Here is a 20,453-nt window from a genome sequence, read left to right as displayed (position 1 = left end):
GAAGTGTAGAGAATGATATCAAGTTTAATATCAAGACATGTTCATACATGATATTTACTAGAGCACGAAATATTGAGCGAAATGATAAGTACGTTATTAACGGCGAATTTGTAAAAAGAGTGTATTCAATTAAAGACCTAGGAGTAATTATTACCCATAATATGACTTTTACTGAGCATATTTCTTGCATTACCCAGAATGCCTACAGGAATCTTGGATTTCTAATAAGAAATGCTAAAAGTTTAAATGATATATGCTCTTTGTGTATGCTCTACAAATGTTTAGTTAGAAGCAAATTAGAATATGCTTGTTCCGTATGGGCGCCAAACTGTGACTCCCAGAAAAATATGATTGAACGTATACAGAAGAAATATCTCAGATTTTTATATTATCGGGTGACAAGAAATAACCCGTACAAAGTTTGGCATATCCTGCCAAGAATGTAGTGTACCGTAGCCAAATAATTGTTGTGTTATTGGATTCTCCATAGTCTTTTGTAACTGTACCTGTTGTTTCGGCTTCATAGCGATTACAGTCTTTGTGTTTCAGACTGTCAACCAAACGCAGTGCAATTTTGGAACTGTGGCGTCGAGGAAAGCGTCAATGTGAAATTGTTCGTTTGCTGGGTGTTCCAAAAATGACAGTCTCAGACGCAGTACGGCGATTCAAGGAACTCGGCCATGAAGGCGACCGTCCCGGAAGAGGAAGAAAATCTACCGTCAACACGTCCCAGAACCGCAAGATCATCAACAAACGAATTCAGCGAAATCCGAGGGTCTCCATGAGAAAAGTAGCCCGTGAGATCGGGATCAACCTCGAATCGGTGCTGCAAATGGCGAAAAAGAACCTCAACCTCAAGGCGTACAAGCTCCAAAAAGTCCAGCTTTTCACTGACGAAAACAAGCGCCTGCGACTCAAAAGATGCCGCCCTCTGAAGCGCAGGGCCGCAGGTCAGCGATGGGAGCGCATTCTCTTCACAGACGAGAAGCTGTTCACCGTGGAGCAGGCGCACAACCACCAAACCGACAGGACCTGGTCTGCAGAGGCTCCCGCTACCTCAGCCATCGTCGAACACCGCCAAAATCTGAAGTCGGTCATGGTGTGGGACGGAATTTGTGCAAGCGGCAAGACGCCCCTGGTTTTCGTGGATCAAGGGGTCAAAATCAACCAAGAAGTGTACCGCAGCGACATTCTCGAGAACGTCGTCCTTCCGTGGGCCCAGCAGCACTTCGGCGATACGCAATGGACATTCCAGTAAGACTCCACTCCGGCCCACAGGGCAAAAATGACGCAAGCGTGGTGCAGAACCCATTTTCCGGACTTCATCGCATCCACGGAATGGCCGCCCTACTCGCCGGATCTAAACCCAATGGACTACAGTGTCTGGTCGATTTTGGAGGCCAGGGTATGTGCTAAACGCCACCACAGTTTGGAGTCGCTGAAGCAATCGCTGCGTCATGAGTAGAACCGATTGTCGCCCGAAGACCTGCGGCCTATCGCCCAAAATTTCAAAGCCCGTTTGGACCTCTGTATCGCTGCCCAGGGAGGCCACTTCGAAACCGGCTGAACATCTTGTTCCTAAGGTCCCATGTTATTGTTCTTCAGTGTTGTTTTGCTCAATTGTTTCTGTTTAATAACTTTATGATCACAAACATTAGTACGGGTTATTTCTTGTCACCCTTTATAAGAAGTATCGAATATCGCCAATAATTCTTAAAATACCATACAATGATTTAATAAATGAATTTGATTTTGTAAGCCTGTCAATAGACGTGAAATTTCTCAACAAATGTTTCTGTATAAAATAATAAATGGACATATTGATAGTAGTTCTATACTAGAGAGAATCTGGTTTAATGTGAGATCATTTACGTAATAGACGTTTACTCTCATACAAAATCCCAAGAACAGAAATGTATAAAGGTTCCCCACTACAAAAAATGACACTTCAATATAACAAAATCAAAAATCATTTGGTGGACTTGGATTTCGGCATGACACGAACCAACTTTATGAATATGTTAAAGGGGTATGTCTCTTAATATGTATTTATTATGATAATTGGATTTGTCATATTGAAGTTTGTTGTAATGATATATTGTACCAGTGTTTGTGATACTTGTTTTGTGTAATTCAGATGAAATGTGTAAATATCTGAACATTTGTTGTTACAGTTAAGCAGTAAACCTCTTCTGTCACCAAGATGTCTGCCTATATATATATATATATATATATATATATATTATGTATTAACTGTCTATGTTTGTGAATATGTGTGTGTGTAAAGGAGGAAGGAGGGAGAATGTTTACTGCGTACATACAAGTTGTAAATTAAAATGTAATATTTTGATATTACCTTTCTGTAATTGGGGACTTATCTCTGTTGAAGGTAAATAAATAAATAAATAATACAACTAATAACTGGGAAGAAAATGCGCTTTGAAGACCGCACTACTTACATTGAGCAATATGCAATACGAAAATCAACAATTCTCCACTTATCTCGTTCTCTCCTCAATTATCGAGCTGAAAGTCAGACGCCAATTGTTGCAAGAAAGAGAAAACATGAACATTGTTTAGACTTTTTCATAGGGGTGTCCTCTATCCTTCGAAATATCAAGTCATGTTAACCAAACATCTACGTTCGTTTTGATAATTTGAGTCAAAATATGCCGATAAAATGCTAACACGCATTATGTGCCCGATAATGTTATACCAGCGGTATAATATAGGCTCACTGTAGCAATGGCGAAATTACATAAATAAATATTACAATCAAAACGAAAGTAGAAAGTATACGCCTTGTAGGAGAAGTTACACGTTAACGAAGAAAGTTAACCAGAGAGTATACGACGTAAACCACAGTATATCCTCGACTACAGCCATGCATTTAACGATATTTGAAGTCCCATTATTCTTTATAAATTTGATTTCATGAACATGTAAAGCTCTTTCAGTGTTGCAGATAATAAAATATTTTTTGCATAATTTTACACCATCCAATACTGATAAAAACATAGGAGCAGTTTTCTCAACATGACGGAATGTTATGTTTATGTGTGCAATATAATATGTTTGCATTATATCAGGGTTTTGAGCATGGACGCCCGTAAGGGAGGGCAAAGGGGGCACTTGCCTCCCTGAGGTTTCTGGAAAGAGTTCATGCAATTCAAATGGTGAAATTGTAGAGATATTGTATAACAAAAAGTATTGTTTTCTGTGTATTACAGGCCATAAGTTAAAGCAACTATTATTATTATTTTAAGTAGTTTTAGATTTAAACTTAGCTATAGTCTATTTTACACCGATTATCTAACTATAAAAAACAGGTTTTTATCCTACATGAGTTCATGTTATGGATATTGTATATAGATATACAGAATATGGAAATCACAAATGTATGTAATTTTAAAAAAACATAAGTAGTAGTAGTAGTAACGTAATAACAACAAAACTAAAAACAATCATAATAGCAGTAATAATATTAATAATAATGATAATAATAAAGTTTCTGTGACTGCCCCCCCCCTGAGAAAAAATCCTGCATGCGCCCTTGGTTTTGAGAATTAATTTTTAAGTTTTTCCTGCGTTATTATTAAATTGCGTAAAGTGCCACTGTTAGTAAAACTAATCCACATTATGAACATCCTTGCAAAGTGTATAAACCAACATTGGAACACAAAAGAATTTAGATGAACCAGCGTAGGCGAACAATGAAATTAATGTAATGACACACAATTCCTCTAGTAAATTCACAGCTACAGTCACTAGAGTGAAACATAGTATGAATTTTCTGCTGTGAAAGCTACGCTTATAACAACAAGCCTAACCTACCTAAGCTATTCATATGTTAATACCTGTTATTAGATACATACATAGGCGTGAGCATGAGGGGTGCCAGGATTGCCTGGGCACCTCATAATGTGTCCTCAAAAAAGTGCTCTGTGAAGATTGCTAAAATAATTCATATTCTAATAGCTTCCTACGAGAATGCAATCTCTTCTCAATATAAAAATACATTTCTGAATTTTTAAAATGACAGTTCAGACATTGTGGCAATTGTTGGTACACACTATAATGCTTATTATTTCGTAGAACGTTTTAATATAGTTTCTTTCTGTTAGTGCTAAAACTACAAACACCCACACACACACAAAATCTTCTTCCTATAATAATACGAAATTATTATATTTTTTCCCCAAATTTTATTACGTATTATCGTGCAATTTCTTCAAATATTTATAACCAATAATAGTTACTTTCTACGAATATTTAGCGTCTATTATCATACTCTTTCTCCAAATTTTTAGTGCCTATCATCTCGGTTTTCTCCAAATATTAATTTATTATTGTACATTTTTTCCAAATTTTAGTGCCTATTATCTTGTCTTTTCTCCAAATATTTAGTTCCTATTATCATACTCTTTCTCTAAATATTTAGTACCAATTGACGTGGCTGTTCTCAAAATATTTATTTCCTATTAGCGTGTCTCTCTCCAAAAGTTTAGTGTCTATTATAGTGACTTTTCTACACATGGTGCATTTTCTTCAAATATTTAGTGCCGTTCTCTAAATGTTTAGGACCTATTATCGTTCCTTATCTTCAACATTTTAGCACCCATAATTGCATTTCTCCAAATATTTCGTGTACATTATCATACTCTTTCTAAAACCTTTTGTACATATCGTGCCTTTCTCTAAATATTTGGGACCTATCAGCCTGTCTTTCCTCCAAACTTAGTGCCTATTGTCGTGCTTTTTTCTTAATATTTAGTGACTTTTTTTTTACTTTAGGAACAGAGGCGTAACCAGGTTGGGGAGCCGGGGCAATGCCCCGAGGCCTCCGAGGAAAAGGAGCCCCGAAAAGCCCGAAGACCGTAATTGATTTTTCTGACTTTTGTTTTTCTTAGACTTGCCCCCCTGCAAGCAGATTATAGTGACGTGTGAGGCCCAAAGGTGGTGGTTTCGTACAGTTGCACGTCTGCAGTAATTATGCCACGATTTCTCACTATGCTAAGCAAAGAATGCTATTGGGAAAAAATTATGGAGATTTTAAAACAATTAAGTAAGGATTGCAACGCTGACCAGGAAATCGATGTACTTACGTACAAAAAAAGAACCCACAACTTGCACCTCAAAATTGCGTTAATCAGAATTTAAATTTTGTTCCTAATGCTGTATAAAGTAACCGGAAAAGAGCCCCCTTTTTTGTAACAGTTCATAATGTCTATACATACATTTTTTATAGTAACAGTATTATGCGATGGCAAGAGTTAAAAATCTTGAACAAGAAATAAGCTGAACCCAACTCTCAAAACACTTATCCAACACGATAAGCAGGAAGATAAGATATTGTGTCTGTTCTTAAAGAGAGGCTTTTCTGATGTTTTGATAATTTATTTCTTATATCCGTAATATTAACAAGCAGGAAGCCAAATGAAAGAAGTGAGGCTATTGGCCTTCAGAGGAAAATTGAATCTTTCAGTTTCATTTTATTATTGACTGTTCAATGTAATGTCTTGGAGCAGATGAATATCACTTCTAAGTCATTATAAACAGACTCTTAATGTCGCTGCATTTGATCTGTTACAGAACGCTCTTTCAGAAATGACTGAGTTTCGTGGATCATTTGAAACACTTGTTGAAATGATGAATATATGCGCCAAGTAGGAGGATTTCACGTGAATTATCTGACAAGGAATCGAAGAGATAAAGAAGCACTTTTACTAACTCTGTCCAAAGACTTGCCAACCGAGAGAGCTCACACAATTTGCTCACAACTGGACAATCGTTTTAAACACATGAGAGCAGTTGCAAACACATGGAAAGATATATAACCTTCCAGTGACGTGGTCACGTATACTTCTTTCAGTATTCAGCCCTCATTTTGCCATCTTTTCCCTGTATTTGACTTTTTTTCAGGAATATTGGGTCAAGGGGAGGTTATGGTTTACCACCAATCCCCCCTTGGTCACGCCACTGCAACACACACACACACCTTACTGTTCCTTTCACAGTACCAAAGGCAGAGAGATTGGTTTCTAAATTTAAAATTATAAAATCCTATTTATGAAATCCTATGAGTCAAGAACGTCTTAGTGATCTAACTTTACCTTCAACTGAAAATGATAGAACAAAAAATCAAGTTTAACAAAGTAATCGATGCTTTTGCGTAAGTGATAATAATTAATATATAATGTAAGCATTGTAATTAATCATTAATCTTAATTTGTTAGTTCATAGATTCAGCCACTGTAACAACAGTAACTGGAAACCACAGTAGTCTGCCTCAGGGCCCCCATGAGTCTCGTTACGCCCTTGTTTAGAAAGTTCTTAGTGCAGATGGATTCGGGACCTACTAGCTACCTTAAAATGAAATTTGCAGATGGATCGAAAATTATTATTATTATTATTGTTGATCAAGGTTGGATTTCAAGCATATTCACGAGCAAATAATGTGTCATTATCTTACATGAAGAGTCATACGCCTACGAATGTAAAATTAATGTTTCCCTGTTCTCTTCCAGTTTCATGTGACGGAAGTTACGTAAACAACCTACAGAAACGTCAATGATTACGTAGCAATGTAACCGATAGCACTTGTTTGCTCCTGAGACGTGGGCTATTATTTGTATTTATAGTATATTTTCCAAGTACGGGTTTCCTGTTTCGTTTAACTTCGAGCGAGCAGATAAGAGTGTGTTAAACGTAGCTAGCAGATTGAATGCCTTGTGAGAAATGTTTCATTGATACGTCTAAACCTTTTTTGCGGAGTGTATATAAATTTGCATTAACATTTCATACACAGACAAGTTCTCAAGCCTATTTAAGCCAATCTCCGTGGAGAAGTGGTTAGAACAGCGTGTTCGGATCCCCTGATCGAATGAGTATTCTTTGTGAGTGTTCCTTCGTCAAAATCGTCACATCATACTCATCTTTGCTATTAGCCAGAATTGGCAGATGAGCGAAGCCAAATAAGTCGCATGAATCAATCAGCCAATCAAAATAATTTAATTGAGAAACAGCATTATGTCACTATGTTAAAATAGTGGTCAATCCTGAAAAATTTAAAGGAGAGACTCAAGATTGCTCTCACCAAATAGATTCTCATTTATCAAAAAATATATTTCAATTATGTTTTAAATTTGTTCGCAGCATCCGTAACGGATCATCGCAGCTGGAAAGGGGGGGGGGGTGTTCGAGAAGAGACCTTTAGCCAGTTTTGATAAAACCGTACCACAAAGTTTATTCATGTGAGAGCAGTGTAACAAGGCCTAAAGTGATAATGATACATCTTCTGTTTACTCAACCTATATGGCACAGAATATTATACCCTTATTCCGTAACTAGATATTTTGGTGCATTGATATTTTCTTCTTATGATAAGGTTTGTGATATTTACATCGTACAAATTTTGAAATGTGGAAAGAAAGAAACTTCTTAAAATACTATAGATTATAGCTGTTTAAAGATTTCATTATTTACATTTATGATTTTTTTTAAAACTTAGCATGTTTAAGAATATTTCATTTATGTCTTAGTGTCTGAAGAATGTCTTTAAAAACGTACTATTACTACTACATTGGGAAACAGAAAATTTCAGCAGTGTGTTAACCAGAATACATTTCTATAAGTAAAAGATAAACAGGTTAAGAATAATAAATTATACAGTGTGCAATATGTTCTCAGCAGAAAGATTTATAATTTAAAATTATTCAACTGTACATGGAAGTAAAAACATCGTTATATACTATGCATTACATATTATTGTAAGTTAAATTTACAAAATATTTATGCCTTGCTTCTCTTTTTTTTCTAAAAAAGCTTCGAATGGCGCCTTAGGCTTCAGCACCCATAGCCTATCTCTCGCTACTGGCCTACAGAATATAATTAGTAGGCATTTATAAATACAGAATATTATTATATCAGCATTATGGAGATTATGGAGGGGGGCAGTTGCCCCCCAGTTTTGCCTATGCTAAACCTTATCGACCAAGGGAAAGTAAACGGTCCTTCCCTCCCTCCAGTTTTAAACCCCAATCGCCGCCACTGTATATCAGGATCAGATATCGTACAAAGTATTACTCAGTGAATTCAATATGATATCTTTGTACATAAAGAGAGAAGTATCCCGTCAATTATTTTTATACAAGTTAGTTTGCAACGGACTGGTGGACAGTCGAAGCCTCCTCGAAGCACTATATTTTAATGCTAAAAGGATATGGGTAATTCCATGCCAAATGAACAAGATCCTGAGCCTTTTATTTCAAATTTGTCACACTGGAGGAGCCACCTGAGGTAGGAAAATTTGCGAAGTTGAAGATCCATATATTTTGTATTTCCGAAATTACAGGGGTGCAAAATGTTCGATTTTGTCCATTTTTTCAACTTCTTGTTAACTTTAAATTGCAATATTTCTGCAACCTATAGAAGTAATTCAGAAACCTTTGGAAAAGTCTTAAAGGCTCTTTCACATGAGATATTGCATGCTTATGCCAGGACTAAAAAAAGAATTGAAGGTGATGTAAAGAAAATTTTCGCAGCCATTCCGACAAACTTCTATAATTCAAAAGTAAAAATATAACAGAAATGAAAATGACCATCAACATTTTAACTCATTCATTCAATTGTTATAATATTATTGCCTATCATCGTTTGTAATTGGCAATAGACTTCATTGTATTTTTAGTTCTTGAGAAATATTTAAATGCAATACCATTAGGTAAACGAAAGTTCTAATTTGTGTGCGTGTGTGTGTGTGTGTGTTTACACAGACAAACAACGAATTTGAACGCACAAGTGACTGTGTGTTTTATGTGAACTACGAACACACTCTAATCATAACAATTAAGATTAAAACTATTCCCTATGCTAAAATCATAAATACGTCACTATATACCAGTACTATATTCCACTGAGAACACCTGTACCATACAACCGAACTCGCTTGACGTTTTTTAAAACATGATCACTAGTAACGTTAGCAGGTACAATTGCAATGCTTCAGCGTGATATTGTCTTTTGTACATCATCTTTGTCCTCTTGTGTTTTTCAGACGGTGGTGGAGGGGGGCGGAGCAGGACGGGGATATTTCTGATATCTGGACCAGCCCCGAGGAGGAGCTTTCTCAACCACGCCCTCTCGCGGATTCACGTGACCTCCCTCAACATGACACAGGTTTCTGGGGAACCGTAATTGTGCATAGTCCATTACTGCTTCGCTCCGTAACTTTTTTTTTGTTAAAAAACTGAAAAAAAAACGTGTATGTTTATATTGGGTAGCACTTGAATTCTGCATCGCACCGTCAGAGAATGCATTAGAACACATTAGCACGTAACCCGTATGTTTATGCATGCATTCTTTTTACACCTGGGTGACCAGACGTCTCGTATTAGCCAGGACAGTCCCTTTTTTAGTACCTGTCCCGATATTTTTTAACGTAATACGGGATGCCAAAACGTCCCTCTTTGTCACAATGACTTATGGGCATATACTGCAATAATACGCCTTCTCTACTCTTACTATGAACTGTGACATTGCTGGGTAAAAATTATTTCATATAACAATGTCAACAATGTGCCATATTCCAATTATCTTAAAATATTGGAATTTTTTCTCTGTTTTCCTGGAGCTAATGCCCCCACTGAACGAGTGTTTTCGTACATGAATGGTTTGTGGACAAGTGACAAGAACTCTTTTTCAGCACAAACTTTGAAAGTAATGTTGCTTAATGAGGTGAATTTTAACCACACGTGTGTACACTTTTACAAATTGGTAGTTGAAAAGAAGGACGTACTGAGGAAGATCCATTCATAGGCAAAATATCAATGCACGACTTCTAATTCTAAAGGACTTCTTGGTTAGAGTGCAATGTGTAACACCATATGATGCAAGTTATTTGCACGGCACTTGTTTATATATTTATTTAATTAGTTTTGACGAAACAGTTTTTAAAATGTGTACATTTTGTCGTCTCGTCTTGTCCCGTTTTTCTTCATTTTCTGTTCTTCTTGTCCCGTTTTGTTGCTTTAAATGTCTGGTCACCTTACCTGGGCATCAAAAGTCATCACCAGTTCTTCTGGTGTTACTATTCTTCACGTGAGAGGAGTTGAGGTCTTTTGGAGATAGATGCTAACCACATCATTATCGCTCGGGTGCTACTAGGTTTAGCTTATCGTTCTAGATCTAGTGTTATCCATAAAAACGTTTTCCAACACGAACAATTTGTCCTTGGAGGTCGGACAGGTCCCTATCCACTTAGTGAGCCGAGTGACAGAAATTGTCACCGAAAATACATTATGTTATGGCATTTACAAGTACATTATTTATTAAATTATTTCTGCTGATAAAGAGAAATAGCAAGATTAAATTGCATATTTCAGGTGTTAATTAATAGTTAGCATTGATAATACTATTCGATTGTATTTGTTAAAGCGTAAGGAGGACCTGTGACGCCCTCTAGCAAAAACAACGTAATATATCCTATTTCGTTTTTTTGTGGAACATCAACATTTTCTGACATCTTCACACTTCGGTCAATTTTATAATTTTTGAATTATTATTTCATTTTATATGTTCAGTTGTATTCACTTGCCATTGTGCTTTCAACGGGAAAATTAGAATATCGAACATCGAATAAAATTGTAAAATCGATTTCGAAGTGTGAAGATGTCAGAAAATTTGTAATGTTCCAGAAAAATATGAACTATGAAATATTACGTTGTTTCTAGCATAGAAAGCCTGGGGAGTATTAACCCATAATTGATCGTATACCTGACAGCATTATGTGTAGTCACTATGCATTACACAAGCATGTGATTTATAGGATCGAATGCCACAAGAGTAAAATTAAAAACTTAAAAACCCAATAAAAATTGTAGGGTAGACTGTATACAACTCAAATTTACATGAGGCATCAACTGTAATGTACAAAACGACCTCAAGGCTGAAATACTAATCAAGCGAGTTTCAAAACGCCATTTTTGTTATTTATACACACTTGTACCAGTGAATAGGAGTGGTTTCTTGCCATCTGTCACACTAAAACTTACATAAATTTCTCAGCAAATGAAAATTCAATATCTCCGTGCATGCTTACAACACCAGCAAGTTTACTAATGGAGGAAAAAGTTCGACAATGGCCTCAGTTTGCAGCAGATGGGTGGAAAGGCCTTCGCAGTGGCTCATAAGTGACTGCACGTGGGCCCCAAAGACTTATTGTTCTTAAGGTATACAAGCAATAACTCAAAGTTGAGAATATATGTAGATCAGCAATAGGTCTGTGCTAGAATGCAGCAAACTTGTGTAACCGTACATAAAATAAATCTACTACATAAGAAACAAAAATAAATTAAGGTTCTAATTTGATTCTCCCTTGTAGGTTAATCTATGTACTACGGTGACTGCTGTGAGAGAAGGTTTAGAGTAACGCACTACTAAACCAGAGGTCCCATGTTCGAGCTCTTGTCAAGGGAGATTACAAACTTATCAAATAACGCAGTCAACTTAATAAACTGGAGAAGGCGTTTTGGGCAATCCTGAGGGAAAATCAGTTTGAAGCAGGAATGAACAGCGGAAAGAGCACGGCCAGAAGAATCCAAGAATGAAACCTGTTTCGCACAAGTTTTTGGAATTCCAAACGTAGGAAAATTCTGACTGGATTGTCTCAAGAAATGGTTTTCTGAGTATTGTCTTCCTTTCGTACTTTTGTAAACCCTTGAAGTATTTGAAAATGAGTTGCCGATTTTGGTCTCTGAACTTGCATTAATCCAACATACAAGAAGTTCCGGAGGGGTTCAACCTTAACCCCCTCCCCTTTAAATACGGCAATGGATATGTTAAACCAGAGGACCTGAGTTCGAATTCCTAACAAGACAGAAAAGAAGCTTCACCTTACAATATAACATCAGTATTTGAACTGGATTTACTTTTCAGACTCCACATTCCTAAATTCGTTTCTAACCGATGAACTTTCTAATTACATAACACATATTTTCGAAATAGATATAAAAGCATGATGGTATACGATTGATTGATTTCCTCAATTTGCTTCTCTTTTCTGCCACTTTTGGCTAACCACGCAGATGAGGATGAATGGAGATAAGATAGATGAAGGAACAATCACTAACATATATGGACAACATAACACAAGCCCACAGAAGGCTATTCTGGCCGTGATCCCAGACGCCAGAGCCTCGATAGTCTGCACAATTCAGTCCAGGGCGTGATACGTGAAAGGGAGGTGGACATTCGGGTAACATATATATATATAAAATTAAATAATGACAATTAAACACTTGACTTCCCAAACTAAGTAGCAGGTGCAGAGAATGATGACACAAAAAATGATTACATGCACTATTTAAGATGAATTATCGTTAATGTATACTGTTTGGAACTATGTTTAAGCGCAATGTTATGTATTTGCTTGTACGTGCATGTGTGTATGTGTGTATGTAATATAAACTGTACTACCTTGATATGATCCACATTTTTATGTGACGTCACCAGTAGAAGATATGTCACTAATGTATTTATTTTTGTAAAAGAAAGCGTAATTTCTTTGTTATTATATGTAATAATGCACCTTGTTTGTAATGTATATCTTTTGTTTATTGTTTATCATACTTTATGCTACATTATGGGTAATTTAATGTATCTTTGTTTGCAAGAGTGCACTATACGAATTTGTATTTCTAAAGATGTATAGATGTCAGTTTTGTTGATAGTATCCTTTTGTAGATAGTGAGTGATTCATCTGTACTTTAATCTGTGTTCTCGAAAATAGTATAAAAGCGAGGATGTCGTGTAAGAAATCATCACACTTTTTCGCCACGGATCGACGAAGCTTTTAAACTTAAAAAGAACTCCTCGGTGTTGTGCATACATCTTGGTATAGTAGTTCGGGGCGCAAGCTAGGCCTATGTGAACATAGGTACGCCGATAGCCATGCATTGATGATATGCACAATACTGCAACCATTCTACGTCAAATAATAAAGTTAGCCTAAGGATTAATTTGGAAATAAAAGGCTAAAGAGGAAATATTGGCTCAGTTATCATTGCATATCTCTTGGTGTGGTAGTTCGGGGCGTAAGCTAGGTCTATGTGATCATAGGCTTGCCGATAGCCACGCATTGAGTTTATGCGTTTTAATTGAGTCAATTCATCGACAAAGCAAAATCCTCGCCTTCGTCTCAAGTATAGTTGCAAATTGCAATAAATAAAGAATAAAACTTTTCAGTTTATACATACGGCAGTAAGGTGGTTTTATTTCTCTGTGCAGTGAATATTGTCTTTGCCTAACACTATCCCTGTACCTGAGAGGAGTCTGTGTACTTCACCGAGTCTCATCGTTCATCGCTGAGTATTATTAAGTTAATATTAATAGTAAAATAATACGACGCGTCTAAAAATAAATACTAGAACGTATCAACCTTTTTGTTTATGTGCGTGAAACAGTGGACATGTGTCTATAAATTGAATTCTTTTTTGTATTCCTTTTAATTACGTTTCAAATTTTCTATTTTATTAGCAAAGAAATGTAAGAAATTATCGAAATAGATAGTTAAGTGGAAGAAATGGCATAATAACCTTCACTTCGCCATGTATATAAGGCCGAAATAGATAAATATGATAAATATACGTATATGAAATGGAACAATTACAATGCTACAGTTATTGCACAGCATCTACTCTTCCAAAGAGTCTCAGAAGATATCTTCAAGTGCTAGGTTATCAATATCTACAGAGTTATGTTGAGTAATCTTCGAGATATTATACAGCTAGCCATATACGACGGCCGATGAAACCATATGCGCAGTATACCTGCAACAGTGGAGAGTCACGTGACGGCGATAGCCAATCCGTGTCCCTTACCGAAGCGACGGCATGACAACAGGGATTCTGTGAACTTCATTTGCCAGCCACACACAGTGTTTCTTTCTCTGTCCCTTGACCATCACATGTGTCGAGCTGTATAATTACAGTACGACAGTGGATATGAATCTTTGAAAATTCAATTCTTTGATTGAAATTCAACATTTTCTTTTCTTCCATGTTGACAGAAGAATTTGTCGAATAATTGAATGCCAACTGATATTACCGATACATGCAATCATACTTTACATCACCCATATAGTTCTACAGCGTATTACTAGTTTAAATACATTATCTGCAATTAATTTTTCTAACAATAGGCTACTAAGCAATAACAATGTTATAAACTAATCTGTTATAAATATTATGCAATAATCAACTGGGATATTCGCAATTTTTTTCGAAAAAAGTCGAAAGGTTGCTGAAAATAACAGCAGTGCTACCTAGTGTCTTTTTATTATTTCACAGCGAGCATTATATCTACATTTCAAAGTTATTAGTTTTAATTGCAATGTGTTTCAGTGAATGTTAGTTAATTATGAGTGCAGTGACGCAGAGAATTTTCTAATTGGAGATTTGTAAAACCTATCACCGATATTATGCACCATTACATTGTTTAGCCATAATAAGTTGCATAACACGTAGCCTGTGTACTAGGCAACATGACGTGGCTGATTAAATGAATTTACCAAGAATTAATATCCTGCAATTTCTTCCTACATTATAAAAATTACACGTAATTTAGTAATAAAATTAAGCCATAAAAGCACTAGCAGAACGTGTTTTAGGATATGACTGGAATTGTAGAAGATACGCTGTAAAATATTTCGTAATTATCTTTTTTAACTTTCGTTTAAAAAGTTATTCCAGGACAAAAATAGTAAACGGGATCAGGTGAGTTTGCATTTTTATTTGAAAATTTTAATTGTTTCCTAAATTTCTGCAAGGGCTGTAGCTCCACCAGCTCCTCCCTGCGTACGCAAGTGCATAGAATCACATTCACGTATTGATGGAATACTGTGTTCCTCCTGAAGAAAACTGAATTGCTAACAGTACTTAATAGTAGTGCGCATATAACGAAGGACCGTTGCACGGTACACAATGTAGATTTATTGTATTTCATTTTATTTGAATTTATGAATGAACGTGAAAGACAAAAATTAGGAATGATGCCCTAGTCCGTCCAATGGCCCTGGTTTCCACATTTTTTTTTCATGTATTTTTATCTCAATAGATCATTTCATTTCACACGTCACGTCTCATAGAAGCTTATATGTTTTTCTGACTTTGTCTGCAGCAGAGGCGCAACCACACGGGGCAGGGGGAATTGCCCCCCGCTCCAAACTTGTACAGATATCAATTCTAGGGGGGGAAACGTTGACGGGCAAGGGCACCTGCAGGGGGCACAGACGGGCAATTGTCCCCCCCAATTTCAAATTTTCTGCAAATAAAAATACGTTTCGTAAATTTTATTTCTCGCGTCGCTCGCAATGATTGCTTTTCTTATGCTTATCAAATTCAGAGCCGTAGGGCGGCGGGAGCCGACCCTGCGTGCCGAACTATCTAAATGAAAAGGTTGTAAGAGAAAGAATGCCATGGCGCCCCGTGAAATTATTTGCGCCCTATTAAATCAATATTGCTTTCAGTTTGCAAAAATTGGATCTAAGAATTTTCTTTCCCGCAGGATGGGATTGTTTTCTGTAACGCATTGCAAATTACCAGAGAGAGAAGTAAGACTTTCTTTTAAATGATTTCGTCTTAAATTCATGAAAAATTGTTTTGAGGAAAAGGAGCATGCACATTTGAGAGGCAATTTATGTAATTCCAGCTGTTGCTTTGTTATGAAATGGATGAATAGATTATGTAATGTTTTTAAATAATATATGTTGTGTACATATTAAAGAAACTTTGAATACGTACACAATTTAGTTTTAGGATGTTGTATGTGTATTTTCTTATTTTACGTCGCTCCATGTTGCATATGTGTAAAACATATATTGTACGTGAAAGTTATAAATGTTGTATGTATAAAGCATTTGTATTTGGAATGCATTTGTCCAGGATTTTCTGTCTTTCAAAAGTGCAGTTTTTGTGCTTCTTTTCCATTATTAATGTGAAATTAAACGTTTTGAAAAAAAATTCAAATCATTTGTTCCAACACAAATGCTTTAGCACCGACTTTTACACAATTTTTCGTAATTTACGAAGATAATATCGTCTTTGATACTACTACTACTACTACTACTACTACTACTACTACTACTAATAATAATAATAATAATAATAATAGAGTTATTATTATTATTATTATTATTATTATTATTATTATTACCATTGGTACATTTATCCTGGTACTGCCCCCGCCCCGACATAAAATTGTGGTTGCGCCTCTGGTCTGCATTGTCATAGAAACTTGGGGTACATTGTATCCCCCTCAAGATTTTGTGACGATGTACAGTACATCCTAAATCAATTGATCCGAATTGTACCCTTTCTCCCCCCAATTAAAAATAAACAAAAGGCTGTCGTTGAAAGAATCTGATTTTCAATACCTAACACAATAAGTTTCTTTTGTCTACATAATCTTCCTATCCAAAAGAATTCAAACCACCGTGAACCTGTTTTATATATAGTACATTCTGGTACTAGTGCTCTTAGAAAACTTTATAAGGAAGTAAAAATTGTTTTAAATTAGTGCCAAATAATATAATGAGATCTAGAGCTCATCTCTTTCTGAACTGTACATTATTTTAAAAACTGTCAAAAACGATCTTGAAATTAGCTTTAATTTTTTTAATCAAAATTATTTTGTTAATATTGCATTTTTTATTGGCAGTACAGTGGGATCCATAAGTATTACCGTGCAAATTGTCCATCACCATGTTCGTGCATTTTATTTGACCCAATACGAGCTTCAAGAATTAAAAGAAAACTCAAAACAAGCTGTTGACAACTTCTGCACCAGCATACATAAAAATCCATCGCATAAAAGCATCTGAGATGCAAGAGAAAAATTAATGAAAATAGTCATGGACAATTTGCACGGCAATACTCATGGATCCCACTGTACAAGGTTATGAACATTTTTTTAATAAACTTGGTAATTTCGGGTAGATGCGTTAGAATACACAGTCACTGAGTTAAATCTGGGAAGTTCCCCAATAGGTGGAAAATTTTCATGAAGTGTGTAAATTAGTTCCCTTGCAACATTCCAGATGGCAGCACAGATGCAAGGTGTGTAAGATGTAATGAATAGATTCTCTCTGGCTATCGACCAGGTGAGCTCTGGAAAGGTATTCGAGCTCACCTGGTCAAAAGCCACAGAGAATCTATTCATCATTTGTTTTAATAACATCTTAAAAAGACTTACTGTGTAAGATCTGTCAGAACTGTGTAAGCCCAGATCATTAAATTTCATAGTATGGTTCTGGGACCAGAAAACTACAAAGATTATAAAATAAGAGGGTCCTCGAAATAAGGTGCCCAATCAGGTTGCCCGATTTTAAAATCTCGCAAACCACGATGAGGGTGTGATGTATCCCGCACTCAAACACATGCACAGACCTAGAGTACTGCGTTATTCGCTCGAGCTAAGAACAGGTACGACGCTACAGGGGGGCTAGGAGGGCTGAAGCCCCCCAAAACAGGTCTCAGCAACCCCCTAGATTTTTGTAATACACTGGATGCATTTCGATCGAAAACTTAGAAAGTAGAAATATACATCTTTCATTATAAAATTTCCATTGGGGAAAATACAATGTTCAAATTCATTTTATAGTTCGGTCAGATCTCAAGGTTACTTTATTAAGATGTGTTCTATAATCAAAAGGATGGCAGCTGCAGATACGACTGGATAACAATATCCACTGATTATTTGATACTAACTAAGTAATTGGCAAATCACGAATCGCTAAACTTGCTACAAAATGTGCTGCCTGTCGGGTAGGTGGTATGTGGACGTATTCAGTGGCTGTGATGTGAGATTGTTATTTGATTTTTGGCATATGCAGCTAATTGTTATTATTAGTCTCTATAAATCTTATCACTATATTTCAGAATATGCCTAACAGGTGTGACAAACGAATTTTGTATGAATAAGTCGGACGACGTTCAAAATCTAAAGAAGCGTTATGTTTCTTTTCTGTTTGTTAGTTTCTCACTCCTTCAAGAACCGAAAATTGCATTAAAGGTTTCGTTGGTTTCATCGTTATATCTATCCTTAACGTGGCAAATATTCGAGATAAAAAAATACGATGTTATAGAATCAAAGAGTACACACACTACCTAATTCTTAAATTCTAGAAATTGTAAAGATTAAAATTGGGCCCCCAGCCCCAATAGTGAAACAGATTCGTAGATTTTTCTTTTTTGTTGTCGTTCATTTTCTCATTGTAGCAAAAAGTACACAAACTCTTTACCTAGAAATAGTGCTACGTGTAGTATGTATACGTGTATCCAGCGAGTTTATATTTATAGTTTTTATGGTGTATTTTATACTGTTCATATGAATAGTGAGTCTGTGATAGTATTCCACTCGATAATGACGTAGGAAGAGAAAACAAAATAATTTATGCATTTTATTTGACATGAAAGAGTCGTGCCTAAAAGTGTGTACTTTTGTATATGACGGAACAAAATGCAGTGATTTATCTTTGCGTCTGACTGACTGTAAAATATATCACTGGTAGAAATTATACCGTAGTAAAGTTTTACGTAAATACCTTTTATCCGGGATTAGTTAGCCCCCGAGAATTTGACACAGAAATCTTTAGCCCCCCCCCCCCCCCCACGTATTCCAGGCTGGCGCCGACTAGCGTAATCCGTGAGAACTATTTGGCTCTCGAGCGAAATCCTCTCTCTGCAGCACTCTAATACATACCTATGCGTGTATGCATATGTATGTGGAAATTTAATTCTTGCCCCCCCCCAAATCGAAAGCGATCCTACGCCACTGGTGATAATTATGCCATTCAACATTTAAATAAAATGTCGTTCTTAAAAAGAGATTGCAAATTGAGCTGAAGCCGTCCACGGAAAAATAAGTCTCAACGAACTCTGTGGTTTCTGATATCGTGGGTGGTGCCAGATTGAATGTTGATTTGCGTGTGGGAGGAGTGGCTTCTGATATAATTCATATTCACGACCTACGGCAACAATTATTTCTCGAAATGCCGTTTCCTTCTCAATCACGATTGCGAGCATCGAGGAAAGAGAAGTTACAGATTCTCGTGTTATGTTCCAATACGTAAAACCTACTTTTCAAAGAAATTGTTACTGGCTTGTTTGCGGTTACTTTTTCTAGCCTAAAATTATATTAACACATGTTTCGAGTGAGAAGGGATAAGAACGATAGAGGGAGCTTTTTACTAGAGCACATATAGAACATTAGTAGAAAATTAATGCAGAGAGGTTCAAATTACTGCCTATGAGTAAATATTAATATCTACAATGTCATGTATTTTGCAATAAGATAAATGTCTTGTTTACGTTAATCATTTTTTGCAACATTGTGAGAAACGCAGAAGTTTTCGAACATTTTTATTTTAATTTACGAACTTTCATTGACAAAAAATTCATGAAGTTAAGAAGGTTGGCATGCTGAAATATATGGGCCTGTCCATGGAAAGTGGTCCCCAGTGAGCTTATTTTTAACTAATGCAAAGTATAACATATCATATATCATTTTAAAGGTGGAAGTCTAATCTTTAAGAATATAACAACATTTTAAAGGTTTACTCTAAGAGGAAATGCACAAAGTAATGTAAAATTCGTACATTTGAATAACAAATTAAAAAATAAAATTGTGCAATTGGCAACATTGCATTATTTCATTAGTCTCTTGTTCTCCACGCTTGCAACTACTGTAATTGCTTCCTGTACCCCAACTGTGCATGTTTAAGTGAAGATGCCAAGAATTTGAAGTTTCAGTAGGTGAGTACAACAAATTATAACTTTTAAGTTCTTACTGTACCATCCGGCACCGAATAATTACAGGGTTTGTCCGGAAAGTAATAGGACTGATTTTTTTTCGCCGCGACTGGAGCACGCGCGCACTGACTGTATTCGGTAGAGGGGGTTCCTACCTAACCTACAAGCGGCTAGTCAGTTGTCTCCGAGCACCCGGAGAGTCAGGACAGGCTTTTTCGCGCGACGTGTTTCTGTGAGTGGTGCAAGCCGAAAATTCAGCGTTCGTTAGAGCAGAGGTACGCGATTAAATTCTGTGTGAAACTCGGTAAATCTGCGACAGAGACGTTTGATATGATCAAGCAGGCTTACCCAGATGATACAAAGAGGCAATCTTCCGAGTGGCACACGACGGCGTCTCCTCGCCCAAAAAAGGCAAGAATGAGCAAATCCAAAGTGAAAACGATGCTCATTGTCTTTTTTGACATCAAAGGCATCGTCCACCATGAATTTGTTCCTCCTGGACAAACCGTCAACGCCAAGTTTTATGTGGAAGTGCTCAAGAGACTCAAATGAAGGGTCAATCGGGTCCGACAAGACATCGCAGCCGACTGGAAGTTGCACCACGACAACGCCTCGGCTCACACCGCCTTTCTTGTGACCAGCTACCTG

The 20,453-nt window shown here is 36.4% G+C and overlaps 1 protein-coding gene across 1 annotated transcript; it reads left to right on the top strand.

Annotated features, from left to right (window-relative positions):
* Positions 1 to 637: 637 nt before the first annotated feature.
* LOC145996762 (uncharacterized) lies at positions 638 to 1,258 on the top strand. The gene has a single exon (XM_083133292.1). It carries the CDS (start codon positions 638 to 640, stop codon positions 1,256 to 1,258), a length of 621 nt encoding a protein of 206 aa, XP_082989418.1.
* Positions 1,259 to 20,453: the final 19,195 nt, after the last annotated feature.

The sequence above is a fragment of the Lepisma saccharinum genome, chromosome 13 (genome assembly GCF_977018435.1).
Source record: "Lepisma saccharinum chromosome 13, izLepSacc3.1, whole genome shotgun sequence".
NCBI classification, from domain to species: Eukaryota; Metazoa; Arthropoda; class Insecta; order Zygentoma; family Lepismatidae; genus Lepisma; species Lepisma saccharinum.
Note: the sequence above shows the minus strand (reverse complement) of the source record. Positions and strands in the feature narration are given on the sequence as shown.

Excerpts from the sequence above, each read along its gene's own strand:
- LOC145996762 (XM_083133292.1), top strand. The coding sequence starts at position 638 with ATGACAGTCTCAGACGCAGTACGGCGATTCAAGGAACTCGGCCATGAA.